Raw genomic sequence first — 18,794 nt, forward strand, 5'->3', positions numbered from 1 at the left:
TAGTTTCCTTTTACTCCAACCTGGCCGCCATCTTAGGTCTCTAGCACGCCAAGAACATGCGTTAAAAAGAAGTGAGAGACAACAAATGTCACTCGCTGTCTCAATCGGTGTAAGCGAAGCTTTAAACGGTTGCTGCGCAAAACGGCACTCCAATGTAAGAAGCGCGCAGTCGTTTGCGGCGACAAGCACGTCCCGGACGTAACTCGCTCGAAATGGCAAAAGCAGCGACGGCTCACAAAGAGCAAAGGTAAACGACAAATTGATAACAGTGGTAATCCTGTGAAAACCGCTTACTGTCAAAAAGCAAACCATGTGATATGCTAATAATAATAAAACCACGAATGATTGGGAGGCATGAAGCAGTGGGGGACTCTATTAATTTTGACCACCTCGGGTTCTTTAACGTGTATACAAATCTAAGTACACGGGTGTTCCTACATTTCGCCTCGATCGAAATGCGGCAGCCGTGTCCGGGAATCCAACCCCCGTTCTCGAGCCAGCAGCGCGACACCTCACCTGCTGAGCTAACACACTGGGTGATGTTCATGTGACGTGGCGCACTGATGGCATCGTGGCAAACATGTTTCGATATTAGCACAATAAATACCTGCATTTGTCACGTTACGGGTTAACCATCTAAAAGTAAACGCACCAGGCCCCACTTTAGGCTCGGGGTCTTGCTCCCATTCTTTTTTATACTTTCTCGCATACTTGGCCCACTTCCCCATGGTTCCATTCTCCACTCCGAGGAGGATTCGATCTTAAGCCTAACCTATGGAAATGAACCTCTAATGTAAGCGCGAACAAAAACTCACCTCGCAGGGAAAGGAAAATGGCAGTAAAGCTTAATGTGAGAAACGTGAAGCAGGTCGAAAGCTGTGCCCGGCGCAATAATTCACCAAGAAGCCATGGCCATGAACACACTGGAGCGTTCCATCGACCCGTGCTTCTTTCATGTCGGCGCCACGATCGCCCGATCGTATTTTATTGCTCTCTGAGCATATCGATGTTAGTACAGTGTACTGTGAAAAACCCTCTACTCCCAGGCTCATCCCGATGCCCGGGGAGCGGGTGTCTAACGGTGAAGCGCGATGTAAGTTTAAGTACATCAAATATCAAAGCCACCGGCTCAGACAACGGCGCAGAGAATGGAGGGGGAGGGGGGGGGGGATTTCGCGCGCGCACATACGCACAGGCGCGCTGCCGGCTCAGCCAGTTAAAACACAGCCTTCGAGATTTGTTTCTACTCGATCATAGCCCCTCTGGGGCGTCGATTAGGGTGCCACTTATAGCCCGAACAAAGCCAAGTCGCAGATTTTCAGTAGCCCAAATATAGCCACATAGCCAACTCGTGCAAGTCGACGCCAAAAAATTTTTTTCTGTAGCCCAATTTGGCTCTATATAGCCAAACCTGGCAACAAGTTGTCGCATGATTCATTCGAGAGACGCTGGTCTCTTGGGGATGCGAGGGAACGTAGGCGGTGAAATTGAAGTGTTTCCTATACATGAGGTCTTGCAAATACTCATACAGTATATATACTTGAGTGAACAATTCTTCGAGGTCACACGAAGTTTCTTCAAATGGAACTGTTATCAATAAACCAATGTCCTCCTCCATTTAAAAAGGCTGGAGCAGGTGCCTTTGGCGGTTTGCTTACTTGAGCATCGGATGCTGTGCCTTGAGAGGCCGCTGCTTGGGCTATCTGAAGATTCAAGCGCTTTCATTCGAGTTCGCGTTCATCCTGCTCTCGCTTTCTCTGGTACTCCTTGTCCCGCCTTATTTCGTGTTCTTTTTCGCGTTCCCTTTCTCCGCTCTTCCTGTTCTCGCTTTCTCTGGATTTCCTGAATATTCTCCCAAGCTTTCACGATCTGCTCGTCATCTCTGCCCCTTGCCTCTATTGCATCGATGACCTTCGCCTTCTTTAGCTGTTTCCCACAGTCGGTCCCAAATTCCCCACATATAGCGTATAGGTCCGTTCTGCGCAACTTCCTCCAAACCAAGGCTACTTCTCTTTTAGCGAAAAGTTTGTTAAGGAATTTATTGTAGGAGCAAGGTATCTTTCAACGAGGCCTCTAACACCCTTGTTACCAGGAACAACCGAGTTAAGCCTGCAACTCTTGAGAAGAAAAGGTTGTGCCTTCACCATGCCGAAGTCGCAGCGCTGCGCAGACTACCGAATTGTTGGGACCGGGGTACCCATTCACCGTGGAGGAGTGAGGGAACGTGGGGCTGGACCAGCCATCCAGGACGTTTTAAACACACGCGTTTATATTACATTATGCACAAGAATAATGCAGAAATACTGAAGAGGTTCAAATTCAAGCTGCCGATCCCTCCTTCCACCAAGCTTCCGTCTCCTCTTTTAACCCCTCCGTCGTCCTGGTCCCGTCGTTTTCGCCCAATCCGGCGTCAGGAAATGGATGACATCATCTCCCGCCAATCCGGAGCTTGGTAGCCCTTTTTCTCTCAGGAAAGCTTGAAAAAAAAAAAAAAAACTCTTAACCTTGCACTCGGCCGCGCAAGGCGTGAAACAGCGAAGCTGGGCGATCGTAGCCCAGCATTTTCCGGAAGTGCGCGCGTACTTTTCATGTTATTACTCATGATGATGATAATGTCTTTTCGCGCGTCTCGGACTTACGGCCGTCACTGCGCGTTGCTTAGCGCAGCTTGCAACTACGACACTGCGTTCCAATGCCGACACCACGTTCCACCGCGTTGCAATACCGACAACGCGTTCCAGCAGACCCGCTCTGCGAATGCGTCTCTCTCTCTCTCTCTCTCTCTCTCGCTCTTATTTTCTTTATCTTTCTCCCGAGCATAGCGAGTAAAACATCTTCTTCATCTCGCAGAGCATTGGCACGAGCGCGTGCGAACGCGCCAGCTATGGACGAAGACGACGACACTCGAACGCAATCATATGGTTCGCATAAATGCATGTTCTGCAAGCGTGCCTGTATAGACCGTTTCACTGATTACAAACATAGGCCCTGCACTGCTTCCGGTTTTGGCCACTGACGTAGCTGCTGAGTGTAACTGGCAAAGAAGCAACCATGCGTTTTAAAGCATAAACCTGATAAGGCACGTGACCGGAAGTTTCTTGGGGGCGGCACGCTCGCTGCTGTTATCGCGAGCATGAAACCGTCTATAGCCAGTAGCGAAAATTAGTTGCGTTACATTTATACACACTACTAATACTTCCATGCAATAGAGAAAAAAAAAAGTACCTGTATAGCCTAGTGGTTACGACGCTCGTCTTGGGAACGCGCGTACGTGGGTTCGAATCCCGCCTCGGCAAGAAAGTTTATTTTCTTTTATGTCTATCTTCTTGCTGCTGATGATAGTTTCGTGATATGAACCACAAATTACGGGTGGCTTAAAAAAAACGGCTTTGGTAGCAACAACACGCAGAACTGTTGTCGACGCCATCGGCGTTTTGCCCGCGTTAGCTCTAAATGCGTGCGGCGTTGGTGACTGTTGCTGGAGCCTCTGATATAAATAGGCACTTGGTGCCGCAGCTAAACGTCGCCTCCCTTCCCTCCCCCTCCCCCACGGCCTCTCGCGCGTCCGAAGAAGGCGCGTTTGCTCTACATATATGGTGATTGTAAAGGAGAAAAGAGACGCCTACTTCTGCAGCCCTTAAGCGAGCACGGCGCAGAACGCGCGTTTGTTCTCCGCCGTGCGTTCACTCCCCGTGAAAGACGCGCCCCTCGCGCCCTTTCACTCGCACATACAGCGTTCGGCGCGCGGCGACGATTTCATCTCCAAATGACGTCATACGGAACCTCACGGCGACGGCGACGGCGACGGCGACGGCGACGCCGACGGCAGAAATCTGCTTTTGAGTGTCCATATAATTGCTATCGCAATAAAATGCACATCACTGGGCAAGAACGGATCGAGAAAGAGGGAAAGCACAATGACTCCGTCTCCAGCGCGTACGTTTGGGCGGATGACAGGTAATGTGAAGGAATGCCCCCTGCACTCTTCCTGGCAGAGCCCAACTGTTTGTCATGAATCAAAATTTGGAGGACGCTTAAGCTTCGCCTTCAACAGTGGAACGCGATAGCATTCAAAGATCCTTGACTGTTTCTCACACTTCCCGGCAACTGCAGCTTATGCAACCGTAATGTTTACCGGGAAACGCTGGCGGTGAACGCTAAGTACGAAGGCGCGATTTCTGGTAGAAACGTGGCCTCTTTCGTGGGCTGGCTTTCTTTTATTGTTTTCACCTTTAATATTTCAGCCTGAAAAGATTTAGCATAAAACGCATGCGCTGTCGGTGTTTTGTTTCATGACAATCGTTTGCGGGCTGTCACTCCTAAATTCCGAGGAATACCGTTGTAAAGAATGCAAGACAAAGTGTGAGCAACTTAAGTGGTAAAATATATTTGGAGGGCCTGCGTGGTTGGAGATAGTTTTCTCGGCCGCGGGCGGCAATGCCGACGTCGGATTTTAATTCTGTGGCACGGCGCCCTAAACGCTATCGCTTTAATACGGTTGGGGATGGCTCTGACCGTGGGTCCGTTCACCATTGTCGCGCCCTCCGTGAGCGACTGTTTTCGAGGGGTGAACGACCCATCACAACAGGCCGGCTTCGGGCGGAGCAGCGTGCAGACGGCTGCTCTCGTCGGGAAGTAGCTGCTGGTTTTGAGTCTGGATCAGTCGTTGCGGGGCCTGTACCTGCTGCTGGAATTGTCGCACTTCCTCCTGAAGGGCGACGAGGGCTTCCTGGTTAGCCATGGCGATGCGATACACTGTAAAATAATTTACACCCCTAAAAATGAAAAAGGGTGTAAATGTGTCTATATCTCACACCCTTGTGATTTATATAAGTAACACCCTAAGGGTGTGAGTTATAGACACATTTATACCCTTTTTCACTTTTAGGGGTGTAAATTATTTTACAGTGTATGACCATGTCACCAATGGGAATTGCCAAGTGATGGATCTCAGCAAAGAATACCGACAAATGCCAGTTCATTGCTTCAGAAAATAACAAACGTGAAAAAAATCACCGCATATCCAGGAGGTGAATGATGACGAGTGGGCGAAGCACCGGGGGATCATTCGGTTAACCGTGAGTCCCCCGACGCCGGCAAGCGGACCCAGTGGCGGCGAGAGCGCGGGAAGCGGCGGCAAAACGCCGGAAGCGTTCTCTACCGTAGGTTGGTGGCGCCGATGCTCGGTTGAAGCGCGAGCTTCGCGAGCCCTCAGCTCCGGGTCCGCTTGCCAGCGTTGCCGTACTGCTGCAGCTTTGCGAGCCCTCAGCTCCGGGTCCACATGCCGGCGTTGCCGTGCTGCTGCAGCTTCGCGAGCCCTCAGCTCTGAATCCGCTTGCCGGCGTTTCAGTGTTGCTGCAGCTTCCCGCGCCCTAGACTCCGGGTCCGCTTGTTGTCTGCGTCGCCGTGCTGCAGCAGTTTTGCGAGCCCTCGACTCCGCTTGCAGCTGAGCCGCCACTCTCGCCTTTTCATCCATAGCGGGCGCGCCGTTATTAGAAGTGACCGTTATCATCCATGGCTCAAGAGAGAAAGAGAGCGCGCGTCGGGAACGAACGCCTTGTAGGGTGCCTCGATGCCAGCACCGCCGTTCAGGGTGGAGACAACCCCGCTGGCGCCGCCATATTGAATCACACGAGCTCAGACACAGCTACGCTTGCGTGCATAAATAGTGTTACTCGCGGCGCACTTCCAAGTGCTTTCCCTTGATGATGATTTTTTTTATCGGTATCGCATCTGCACATCTTTATAACCAATAGCTGTTAACTCGTCGAAGGTCGAAGACGTAAATGTACGGCGCCGGGAACATGCCCCAAGTTGCCTAATTCAATCACATTTAATATGCCGTGTGTATGTTTGAAATACGCACTTTTTTTTTGCGCTTCGATGCTTGGTATATAAGGTTTGCGACCCCCTGTGCGTGGAAGTTTTTCTTTTTCACTGTTGTACTTTGGTTTACACGCCACGCCTCCTTTACCGTAGCCAGCCACTCGCACACGGCGGTTAGTTTCCCTTGCGTTGCGCGTGCTCTTCGCGTTCGTTGCAATTATTTGACGATATCTACGCGCAATTTAGCTTTTTTGCCCACAAAACTGTGTGCTGACAGGATTAAGCTGGTGTAAAAATAACTGCGATGTGAAAATAAGGTTTAGTTAGTGCTGTAGAGAAAAATGTAACGTAACTTGTCTGTGTCAATCTTGCGTAGTACAAACAAGAAACCAAATGATGCACAAAATACATTTACTTAGTAATGTCTAGTACAGTCAATCATGAAAGAGATATGTACATGAAAAATTATATGTACTGTGTGGCGCCTGAAGGTTCTGTTGAAAGACGAGATAAAAAAAAATTCGCAAGGTAGGCTCGACACACACAATTCGGGATAGGGAGAGTTTTTTTTAAATTTATGCATTACATGGGGGGGGGGGGGGGGCGGTTTCAAGTGAGTACATCAACCTTATTACACACAATATAAATCGAAAACAAGAATACAAACAAGAAAACGCAACCGCGTGTAATATTCATCAAGATATCCAGCCAGAATACATCAGCTACCATCGAATACGTCGCATCAGCCAAACACATCGATGGCGAGTACAGCACATTTTATAAATAACCATTAGAACACTGATAACTACATGGAAAAAATAAACAACACTGCATACATATCGGGTACAAAAACCGTAAATGAAACTAAGACAGTCAAATACAGATTAGCAATGTTTTTCACTTCGAAAATATAGTCCATGATGATATAGGGCTGTTGACTTTAACAGACGGCGCCCATCCTGTCGATTTCCCTCGTACTGGTCCTCTTCAAAGTGTTTCTAAGTACAAGTAAAACAACAAAAGTGATTATTGATATGAAAAGTTGCCTTGTAAATACAGAGAAACCATTACAGTGCTTAAAAATAAATTTTCGCAGAAGTAATGCTGTATTACCTCGCTTCACACGTTTCGAAGAAATGCACAGGCTACAACAGACACCATGCCAGAAAGCGCCGAAACATTTTGGTCCCATGATGCCCCTTAACTCTACTACACCTGGGCATACCGTGCACAGGCATTTAAGGACCGTCACAGTACCCACTACGATCGGGAATGAGCACGAATGACCATCGGCTTTCGAGCACCACGATACAAATATATTCGTCTAAAAAATCAGCTATATAACGTAACAACTTCAGATCCACAAGATATCTGCTGAGAAATCAGAAACAATCACAATGCTTCGCTTGCCACGTACACAACAGCCGCTCTCCCCAGAAGAAGCACTGCGTTCTTTAGTCCCAAATAACCAGTAGCGAAAAAAAAAAAAAAAAAAAAAACTGAGGGGAGGAAAAAATGAAACAAGAGACACACGATGTGTGCTTCCCGTGAAAAAGTAAAATAGGTGGTTTACATGACGATTTGTAGCTAATGTTAGACTATTTCGCGGCGAAGCATTTTCGTCAGTCCTTAAAATAAGGGTACTACTCGCATAGACTGCGCCGATCAAAACGGCAAAAGCCTATGCGACGCGCGCTCGCAAACCATAGGCTACTCAGACAGCATCGGTGCAGTGCTTAGTTCGTGAGTGAACGTAGGTACGTGAGCGATGATCAGAGAATACTTTCTTATTTAAATGCAAAACACGGTGCGATAGTCTAAACTTTCTTGACACTTACCTCGCAAATGTAGGAACTATCTGTTGCCTTCCAGTGATACCGATTTACTTGGGCTTCCCATCTCTTCCTTCGCGCTGGGTCCCGGGGGAAGCGTAAACAACGAAGCTGTGATTCAAGATGGCGTCGCAGCTAGAAAGCGGCGGCGCGGGGGCGGTCAAAGGATGGCACCACCCTCAACGGCGGCGCTGGCATCGAGGCACCCCGAGGTGCCTCGATTTCATTTAAATAAGAAAGTATTCTCTGATCCTCGCTCACGTACCTACGTTCGCTCACGAACTAAGCACTGCACCGATGCTGCCTGAGTAGCCTATGGTTTGCGAGCGCGCGTCGCATAGGCTTTTGCCGTTTTGATCGGCGCAGTCTATGCGAGTAGTACCCTTATTTTAAGGACTGACGAAAATGCTTCGCCGCGAAATAGTCTTACATTAGCTACAAATCGTCATGTAAACCACCTATTTCACTTTTTCACGAGAAGCACACATCGTGTGTCTCTTGTTTCTTTTTTTCCCCTCAGTTTCTTTTTTCGCTACTGGTTATTTGGGACTAAAGAACGCAGTGCTTCTTCTGGGGAGAGCGGCTGTTGTGTAGGTGGCAAGCGAAGCATTGTGATTTTTTCTGATTTCTCAGCAGATATCTTGCGGATCTCAGGTTGTTACGTTATATAGCAGATTTTTTAGACGAATATATTTGTAGCGTGGTGCTCATAAGCCGATGGTCATTCGTGCTCATTCCCGATCGTAGTGGGATCGTAGTGTATATACAAGGCAACTTTTCATATCAATAATCACTTTTGTTGTTTTACTGGTACTTAGAAACACTTTGAAGAGGACCAGTACGAGGGAAATCGACAGGATGGGCGCCGTCTGTTAAAGTCAACAGCCCTACATCATCATGGACTATATTTCCGAAGTGAAAAACATTGCTAATCTGTATTTGACTGTCCGAGTTTCATTTACGGGTTTAGTACGCGATATGTATGCAGTGTTGTTTATTTTTTCAATGTAGTTATCAGTGTTCTAGTGGTTATTTATAAAATGTTCTGTACTCGCCATCGATGTGTTTGGCTGATGCGACGTATTCGATGGTAGCTAATGTATTCTGGCTGGATATCCTAATATTACCCGCGGTTGCGTTTCCTTGTTTGTATTCTTGTTTTCGATTTATATTGTGTGTAATAAGGTTGATGTACTCACTTGACCCCCCCATGTAATGAATAAATTAAAAAAGTTGTCGCAGTTTCACCCGAAAGGCGAAGCATTAATTGCGATAGCAACTTAGTAGAGAGCTATACGGAGTAAGGATAGTAGTTTTATCCGCTGTACAAACTTGGACATGCAGCAGCACCGGCAACACACAGCACTGTTGTCGACGCCGTCGGCGTTTTGCCCGCGTTCGCACAAAATGCGTGCGGCGTTGGTGACTGTTGCCGGAGCCTCTGATATAAATAGGCACTTGGTGCCGCAGCTAAACGTCGCCTCCCTTCCCTGCCCCCTCCCCCCCCCCCCCCCCCCCCCCCGCGGCCTTTCGTGCGTCAGAAGAAGGCGCGTTTGCTCTACATATATGGTGATAGTAAAGGAGGAAAGACGCCTACTTCTGCAGCCCTTAAGGGAGCACGGCACAGAACGCGCGTTTGTTCTCCGCCGTGAGTTCACTCCCCGTGAAAGCGCGCGTCCCTCGCGCCCTTTCACTCTCACATACAGCGTTCGGCGGCGCGCGGCGACGATTTCATCTCCATTGACGTCATACGGAACCTCACGGCGACGGCGACAGCAACGGCGACGGCGACGCCGACGGCGGAAATCTGCTTTGGAGTGTCCATATAATTGCTATCGCAATAAAAAAAAAAAACTCTCCCTATCCCGAATTGTGTGTGTCGAGCCTACCTTGCGATTTTTTTTAATCTCGTCTTTCAACATAACCTTCAGGCACCACACAGTACATATAATTTTCCATGCACATATCTCTTTCATGATTGACTGTACTAGACATTACTAAGTAAATGTCTTTTGTGCATCGTTTGGTTTCTTGTGTGTACTACGCAAGATTGACACAGACAAGTTACGTTACATTTTTCTCTACAGCACTAACTAAACCTTATTTTCACATCGCAGTTATTTTTACACCAGCTTAATCATGTCAGTACACAGTTTTGTGGGCAAAAAAAGCAAAATTGCGCGTAGATACCGTCAAATAATTGCAACGAACGCGAAGAGCACGCGCAACGCAAGGGAAACTAACCGCCGTGTGCGAGTGGCTGGCTACGGTAAAGGAGGCGTGACGTGTAAACCAAAATACAACAGCGAAAAAAAAAACTTCCACACACAGGGGGCCGCAACCCTTATATACCAAGCATTGAAGCGTAAAAAAAAATAGTGCGTATTTCAAACATACACACGGCATATTAAATGTGATTGAATTAGGCAACTTGGGGTATGTTCCCGGCTCCATACATTTACGTCTTCGACCTTCGACGAGTTAACGACTATTGTTTATAAAGATGTGCAGATGCGATACCGATAAAAAAATCCTCATCAAAGCAAAGCACTTGGAAGTGCGCCGCGAGTAACACTATTTATGAACGCAAGCGTAGCGAGTCTGAGCTCGTGTGATTCAATATGGCGGCGCCAGCGGGGTTGTCTCCACCCTGAACGGCGGCGCTGGCATCGAGGCACCCTAACGCCCGTGTGCACCTCAGCGCCCCTAGCGGTCTCCATGCAAACCAGACCTACGGACAACGGACGACGACGAGGGACAAGGCTCGGCCCTAAGATGCTTCGCCCCTAAAAAAGCATTTCAGCAGAGGGGCGCAGCAGCCGCCGCTTCGGTTCGGCGATCCCAGAACCACGCAACAAGTCTGGTCGAGTGGTCAGTGTGGTAAGCATGTGTCACGTAGCCTGCTTATAACAGTCGCTGCTATCGAGACCGGTGATGTGTGCACGCGTGTAAGGTGTGCCTCGTCCGTGGCCTCGTCGGACAAATCGATGACGCGGCGAATGCTTCCGCAGAGCTATGCACGCAGTGTAGTGATAGTGCTTCACCACACGTGTAATGAGCATGGAATGTAAGAAACACGTCGTATAAGAAGTTGCTTTATAAGTGCATCACATATGAGACAATATAAGTGATGCGCTGGTCATATCTGGTCTAGTGTAACCGTAAATATCCAGATACACGACCCTACATCAGGAATTATACGTTCATATTTGGCTATATATAAAGCAAATGTGTGAGATATGGCCGATATCTAAATTTTTTGGTAAGGGTTGCTTAGACGTTCGGGAAAAGAAGCGCTCAAGCAGCTGCGCTTGTCAGTCATCAAGTGGCCCGTGCATTCCAAGTTGTGGAAGTAGACATGGTGGAATTTGTGCGAGCACTGTCAGGAGTTTGCAAGCTTTGAGTTTCGGCCTTGTTGGTACGACATCTTTTCTAGTGTTCAGCGCTTGTGCACGTCTCCGCTGCTGTCTGTTGTTGAAATCCCTGAGTTAAACACTAAAATGATACCGCCAGGAGACTACAGCTCACGAAAGGATACGTCTTCACTTGCGAAAGCGGCCATGGTTAGAACGCTCGACTAGAAACCACAGGGATTAGAAGCCAAAGCGTGATGTGCGAACTCGATCGGCTTGTTCCATGGCTCGCAATTGCTGCTTGCAGTAGAAACACAGTATGTGATGCAGGCTTGCTCAAGCACCAGTTCACATCTTCTGCGACTCACTCTGACAGCCACAACTCATGGGAGGCTCTCACTCAGTCTTATGAGGGAGCTCGCCGATCCACGATGCCACGATAACTTATTAAGGCCCTTAGATGGCTCATGGGTCGAAAATTTGACCGTCGGGAAAATTCAATGGCCCCAAAATTGAATGGCACCTCTGATGGGAGTCGAACCCACAACCTTTGGTGTTAATAAGGGCGAAGTTAATAGAGGCACCATTAATTAAGGTAGAGTTAATTAAGGCACACGAACTTTGGTGGGAGGAAACAAGGAACTACGCATTCGAATGAGAATGTCAAGTAATTTAATCTCATGAGCGCGCAAGCCTTCACACCTCTTTAGGCCTTCATCCTTTATACGCGCATACTAAAGTGACTGTCAACTTTTTTTTTTTCACAGAGCTCAGAGTACGCATGACTAACATTATAGTGCAGTGAATACTCAATGCAGCCTTTTTACTTGACGCAGTGAAATAAAATTTTTCACACCTTCGGCCAATCTTCCGGACTGTGGGCGACAGCTTGGGTGACTCCCTGGTCGAGCTCCGGTTGGGAGCTGCGCTGTTCTTGGCCACCTTTGTGTCAGCACGGGCGCCCGTCTGCGAGAATAATTTTATTTAGTGCCTCCAAAGAAATTCAAGACCGGCAACTGGCATGAAAGTTCTTGTGTTATACATAAGCACAAAACACAACTATTGAGTAAGATAGAGTAGGGACCAAAAGGCTTCGTACAACTTTCACGATAGCCTTAAAGCCTGATAGAAAGTTTAGTTAAATAATTGACAGCGTCTTATTTCTAGAAACATTGGTAGGCTTATTATCAGGTCATGTTATTATCAGGTCATGTTATTACGAGGTCATGTAGGTAATATAATATAGATGCCCTTGCTGTTGAAAAGTGTTCTGATTACCTCATGTTTTCCTGTTGTCTTTTTGGGAACTTGTATCTCATTACATGCCTATGATGATGTAAGCCCGCTCCCTGTATGGGTCTGCAGAAGACCTACAGTATTGATAAATAAAAAAAAAAGTTATGTTATGACTGCTGAAATAACCAGGGATGATATTTTTAGAATCACCGACATAAATTCATCACTCAATTGGGCAATCGAACTTAGCCTTTCGTTTTAGCGTTAGTGCACTGCGCGTGGGTGAAAATTGAGATGCGTGCCCTCAAACTTTTCGCAGCCTTGCAGTTGGCGCCACCATGTATAGAACGCCAACATCGCAGCTTTACGGTGATGATAGCTACACAGCAGGTTTCGGCAAAATACCTTGCGCCCGGGGTACCCATGGGCATAACGCACAGCTCTAATGGTAGCGTCGCGCTCGAAGTAACGCCAAGAAGCTAGGTCGCAGGCGTTTTACTTAACAGGCTTGTTGGGTTTGCCTCTTTTGTGCTACATGCACAAAACATAGGAAGCATAGAAATGCGGGTACCGCGAGTTCCTGTATTGTTGGCGGATTTTTAGTACATCGGGAATTGCTTTTACGGGGGTCTACCGTAACAAAATTATTATGCCATTAAAATTATGCGTACAAAAGCACAAACAGTCTAAATAACCAAATTGCAAAAAAAAAAAAAAAAAACACCGCATATCCACGGGGTGAATGATGATGAGTGGGCGAAGCTCCGGAGGGAATCATCGGTAAACCGTGAATCTTCCGTGTAACTCGCCCAGTCTCGCCGCACTAAATCGAACGATTGACTTCCACCAATGACACGCGCCATACGTGACGTCATACCTATTTTATAACAGCGCCCTTCATTATAATTGCACCATCTCCCGCTTAAGGGGACGCTAGCACAAGCGCGTTAGAAACGTGCAGTACTCTCTAGTAAGGGGGAGAGGCCACAGCGTCTTACGCAGCCGTTTACACATGCCGGAACGTGCACCACGTTTGCCGACGCCATCAGTGTTTATGAATACGGGGGTAAGGCGGAGAGGCCACAGCGTCTTACACCAGCTTCTTACACGGGCCGTAACGCGCTAGCACAAACGCGTTAGAAACGCGCAGTCTTTCGTTAATGTTGGGTATTTATTGGGCCTCTTCGATTATACAATCCCGGACTGTTCGCAAACCGTCCGCGGCTTCCGGTCTGACTAGCCCTGACAAAAGAGCGCGTCACAGTCACGTGATCCAGCTGTCGGGGACTGTCCGAGATTTCGGTCGAAGCACCGCGACCGGAAGTCACTCTCCTGGCTGCCGTCGTCTGCTCTTTGCTACTCGTAGTACGGTGGCTAGATGGGTAGGTGTGCCGTCCGCCGGGCACGAAGAGTAGTTCATCGCTTCTCCGCATCATGACGACAAAATTGGCGCTGCCGTCGGGGGTCTGTCGCAGGCGGCGCGCGTCGTCTGCTGCTGCGGCCACGTTACATTGCAACTGCGGCGTATTTACCATCGTATTTAAACTGAAAACCACATTCACAGTGGCATCATAGACAGTAACAAATTTCTGAACGCAGCAGAGCTCTGTCACTTGCGAAGGTAACGTACTTGCCTTTTCCGTCACCTGTTTGTTTCCCCGTTTGACGTTCAAGAATATAATAGCTATTAACGCTGTTTAGTTCGGTAAACACGTTAAACTTGAGTCTACGAGGAGAAGCACAAATTTTGCATGGACGAAATAGCCCTTCATCAGTTCTTCTGAAGCGAGAAAGGCGAAGTTTGCTTTGCAGAATAGATGTAGCATGTAGGGGCTGTACACGAACGTGCAGGGCGTATTCGTATACCACGGAATGTGCAAGAGAAATGCTTTGGCTTGAAGGGATGTAAAACACAATGGAATAAATATTGACATTCCTTTGATTCTAAATATTGAAACTAAAATCCTTTGATTCGATTTCCTTGACTGCAGTCAAGGAAATTGAACCAAAGGATTTTAGTATTGGGGCTATTATAAATTTATAAAATATATTATAAACTTGTTGGTGATAAAGAAAAAAAGTTCTTACGTCGTGTAATTATGTATGATGAATGCAGTAGCTTGTAGCATGAAAAATCATAGTTTGGACTCGTGAAGATCGTATGCATGTATACTTGAATACAATAATAATTTAGGTAATTCTTCGGTCACACACGCAAACCATGCAGCAACACCAAGCTTTTATTGCAACTATAGATTTAAATGAAACACTTCACTGCTTCACTGCGCTCAAAGTGCACGTAGAGTAGCCGCAGTGTAAGGTGCTTTTTATTTTCTGGAGTACGCTCAGGAGCCAAGTTTTGGTCGTCACAAGGAAGTGCAGGCGAGCAAAGCTTGATGATGCTGTTCGTAATTTCGATTTTATGCTGCTCACAACCCATGACTCCTGAATGCTTCAGCTGGCGAAAGGAAAAGAAAAGATGCCAGCGGCAGGGCATATCTGCCAGTCGTTTCGTTGTAAACCGCGGCCGCTGCACTTGAAGTTGAATCTTTCGCACACACAAACATTTCATCGGCCGTCTTTGAGCAGGTTCATTTTTTCACTTGTCTACAAATACTCATTCATCACCCGTAGAACACGCGATATTTGCATTCGCATCATATTTGCTTGGAGCGTGTGCAAGTTTGGCCAATGTCTCCAGAGGAGTTGCTCGCTGTCTCTTCCGGATTATTTCAACGGCCAACATGCCGTTGGAGTCTCGCCTTGTTGTTTTTCTAGAAATGTTCTTCAATATGTAAGGCGAAGCGTCGGGTAGCACCGAAGGAACAGCGTCACTCTAACCGCACATATGCATGCATCGGAATCTGCACAATCTTCCTGCCGGTCATACGCTCGATGCTCCTTGAAGTGGCGCTGGCACATTTTTTTCAGCATGGCAAATGGCAAGCTGATGTCTCTCGGAAAGTTCTGGGTCTCAGCGCATCGAAACCAATGATTCTTTAGCGCGTGGTTTGCATGTTTGTAGCCGAACTAACAATTCGGCGCAATGCAAGTGGTGCTCTTCCGGCTGGTTTTCTTCTGTGCAGGAACACTTTCACTCTGTCCTGGAGTCTCACGAGCTTGGTATTCACGAATATCACCCAGTCTTCACTTCGCTCCTTAAACGTCCAAAAAAATTACAAGAATTCGGAGAACTATCGTGACTGCGAGCGCAGCGCTCCGTGCCCTGAGCGTGTTAACAGACGATATAAATGACCGATTTTCAAAATTACTCATTGCAACAAGAAACATCGCACTGTTAAGCACTCTCTCAACATAATTTAACCATTTTCTTTCAAGTTTTACTGTGAAAACTTATTATCTTAAATATTACAAGCGCGCAATAACAACACTCTCAGTAGCAGACGACGCGCGCTTCACGGCAAACCTCTGACGGCAGCGCCACTCCTGCTGTCATGATGCGGAGAAGCAGTGAACTACGCCGGTCGGCACACCTACCAATCTAGCCACCGTAACTCGTAGATAGCCCCCTACCCAGCGTTTTTATTAGCGTGGCCTCCGCAATGGTGCAGTCTCAGGGGCGTACGCGTCGCCGACGCAACCATGAAGCTAGCTCAGTGTAATCGTAGCCTGGGCGCGTAGAACGTTTTCGCAAAGCGCAGTTTATTACGTTGCGCTAGCCAGCTCATTGCCTGATAAATTTAAGTGGAATTCCCACACGGACGTAAGCAAAATCGTGGTGGTGGTGAAATATATTTATTGGCCCTAAAATTGCTGTGGAGAGACTCCGAAATCATGGTCGTGCCACGTCGCTGTTCATGCAGAGAGCATCCGCCTACATCCTCAAAGCTCGCGAGACCGTCTGCTAATTAAAGGCCCGACGCGTGAGAGAGCGCGTGTACACCGTCTACTAATCCTGCACGTCAAAAATCAAACGCTCGAACTTGGTAGCAGAAGGGATCAACATATATGTCAACAGCAATCCGCGAATCTCCTATTGTATGCCACCTCAGCTACCGGCGTGAAATAGGCACATGCGATATACGATTCCTCGCACGCTATTTTCACTTACCTGAAAAGCAAAATTTATCTGCAACGAGCATGACAGATTTCGTGAAACACAGTAAGAAAAGCAAGCATGTGCGCCTGATCACTGTGCTTCTTTCTTAAAAAAAACAAAAACAAAAAAAAAACGCGATGACTAAAGCTACAGCAATTAGACGGCTCGTAAAAAACTTGCATGATGGCACACAAATCCCCGATGTAACAGAAGCGATAACTCAATGCAGAGTAGTTGCCGTCTGGAGCGCGCAAAGTACGCAGAAGCACACGTAATCTTTCACAACATGGCGTCAAACACCACGCGCGCTGCCGTCGTCTGCTAGCTACTTGCGCTTGTCCGAGCAAACATCTGCTGACAGCTCCAACAGTCCGCGGGGAGCCCGGAACTTCCGGTCCGTGAAAAAACGAACGCGCTTCTGACAACATTCGGACTAGTGGGCGGAGCTTCGGAAGCTGTCCGAGCAAAATCGAATGCGGCACAGCAGTCCCAAGCAGTCCGGGACTGTCAGGGACTGATAATCGAAGGGGCCCATTGTCACCGTGGTGCGTGTGTCCATGTGCGCTTCGTGGCGTAGTGGTTAGCGCCGCGCGTTCGGAAGCGAGGGGTCCCTGGTTCGATTCCGCGCTACAGACACAACTTTCGGAATTTCTTTTAAAGACGATAGTCTTTCTTGGGGAACTTAAACGCTGAAAATTTGGTCTGTCTGTCTGTTTGTCTGTCTGTCACCCGATTCAGCCACCCGGCCAAAATTGGACCACTTGCTTACCGCCCACACTACTTAAACTGGTATGGCTGTTCATACTTGTGAACGTTATCGATCACAAAGTAAATATTACGCATATCTGAGGCGCAACATCACTAGGTAAGTATTAGGAGGTGTGTTCCTTTAATAGAAAATACATAGATACGTAACTCTAAAGACCCTAGTTTCTTAAGCTGCGCTGAAAACGCCATGCTATGCGCGTTTTATTTGCAGCCCGTCGCTGCAGCCTCACGTGCAAGCTCGCGCGAGCAAACGCCGCTGGCGCACATAGACCGCTGCATAGACGGAACGCACGGAGTAATACATTTTAATGGTCGTACTTCTTGCGCAGCTTTTACAGCGTTGCACCTGGCTGATGTATGAAACGGAGTATAGGATGGCTAATTTAGCAGTACAGAGTTTGGAGGCACATAACCGTAATCCGTAGCGTTCATTTAATTAAGAATACATATTGTACTGGTTTTTGCGTTAGTAAATGAAAAATCAATGCGTTAGAAATGGCGTCGAATGCGTTAGAAATGGTGTAGGAAACGCTACGCGTTAAAAGAAGCCGACTGAAGCCGCGGCTCTGCAGCCGGCTTTAAGTCAACGGTAATAAAAGGTCCCAACAGATGGCGTGAGAGCAGGGCGAACGCGGTAAATTTGAATTGAATTCAGCAAAATCTCCATTGCATCCATCATGGGAGGAGTGAGAGGGGAGGGGAAGAGCGTGAGGGGTGGGAGGGTGGACAAGAGAGGGTGTTACTTGTCAGGGGTGGCAGAAGACTATCGTCTTTCGATGTCATTTGCAGCGAAGCAAGCAGATATGCGGCCAACTTTTTTCTCATAAAAGTAGATGTGGCTACCTACTACGACGACGACGACTACTACTACGACGACTGTTACTACTACATACTACAGAGGAGGGACAGACCCACACCCTAAGGAGCTTCGCCCCTAAAACCAGCGTCTTCCAGTGTGAAAGCAGCGCATTTTAGGGGCGAAGCTCCTTATAGCGGCACCCGTTCCGTCCCCGTCATCGTAGTAGTAGTGTGTAACCAGTAGTGTGTAACCAGTCTGAGAAAAATGAGAAAAAAAAATCCGAAGTTGTGTCCGTAGCGCAGAATCGAACCAGGGACCCCTCGCTTCCGAGCGCGCGGCGTTAGCCCACTACGCCACGAAGCGGACATGGACACACGCACCACGATGGCAATAAATACCCAACATTAACGAAAGGCCGCGTTTCTTTCGCGTTTCTAACGCATTTGTGCTAGCGCGTTACGGCCCGTGTAAAAAGCTGGTGTAAGACGCTGTGGCCTCTCCGCCTTACCTTCAACGCGTTTCGAACGCGCTGCCCAAAGCGGTGGCAAGTCAAGTTCAAGTCGAGGAGCGTTTATGAATACGGGGGGTATACTCTCTCAGCAGTCATGTGATGGCGTCGGCAAACGCGGTGCACGTTCCGGCATGTGTAAATGGCTGCGTAAAACGCTGTGGCCGCTCCCCCTTACTAGAGAGTACTGCACGTTTCTAACGCGTTTGTGCTAGCGTCCCCTTAAGCGGGAGATCCGATGATTCCCTCCGGAGCTTCGCCCACTCATCATCATTCACCCCGTGGATATGCTGTGATTTTTTTTGACGCTGGCGCTCGCTACTGGGACACCGGCGAGATCGCTGGCCTCGGTGGACGAGACGTTGTTATGACGCTGGTGGTGTGCGCTGGGCTGGTTGTCGCTGGAGTTCGC

General features: G+C 48.0%; 1 protein-coding gene across 1 annotated transcript in view; it reads right to left on the reverse strand.

Moving 5' to 3' along the window:
• LOC125939681 (uncharacterized) overlaps positions 1–18,794 on the reverse strand; it is a 173,392-nt gene that overhangs the window by 78,364 nt on the left and 76,234 nt on the right. Inside the window, exon 5 of the mRNA XM_049664965.1 lies at positions 11,868–11,977. Coding sequence (XP_049520922.1) covers positions 11,868–11,977 — 110 coding nt within the window. The remainder of the gene's footprint in view (positions 1–11,867; positions 11,978–18,794) is intronic.

The sequence above is a fragment of the Dermacentor silvarum genome, chromosome 3 (genome assembly GCF_013339745.2).
Source record: "Dermacentor silvarum isolate Dsil-2018 chromosome 3, BIME_Dsil_1.4, whole genome shotgun sequence".
In the NCBI taxonomy this organism is placed as follows: Eukaryota; Metazoa; Arthropoda; class Arachnida; order Ixodida; family Ixodidae; genus Dermacentor; species Dermacentor silvarum.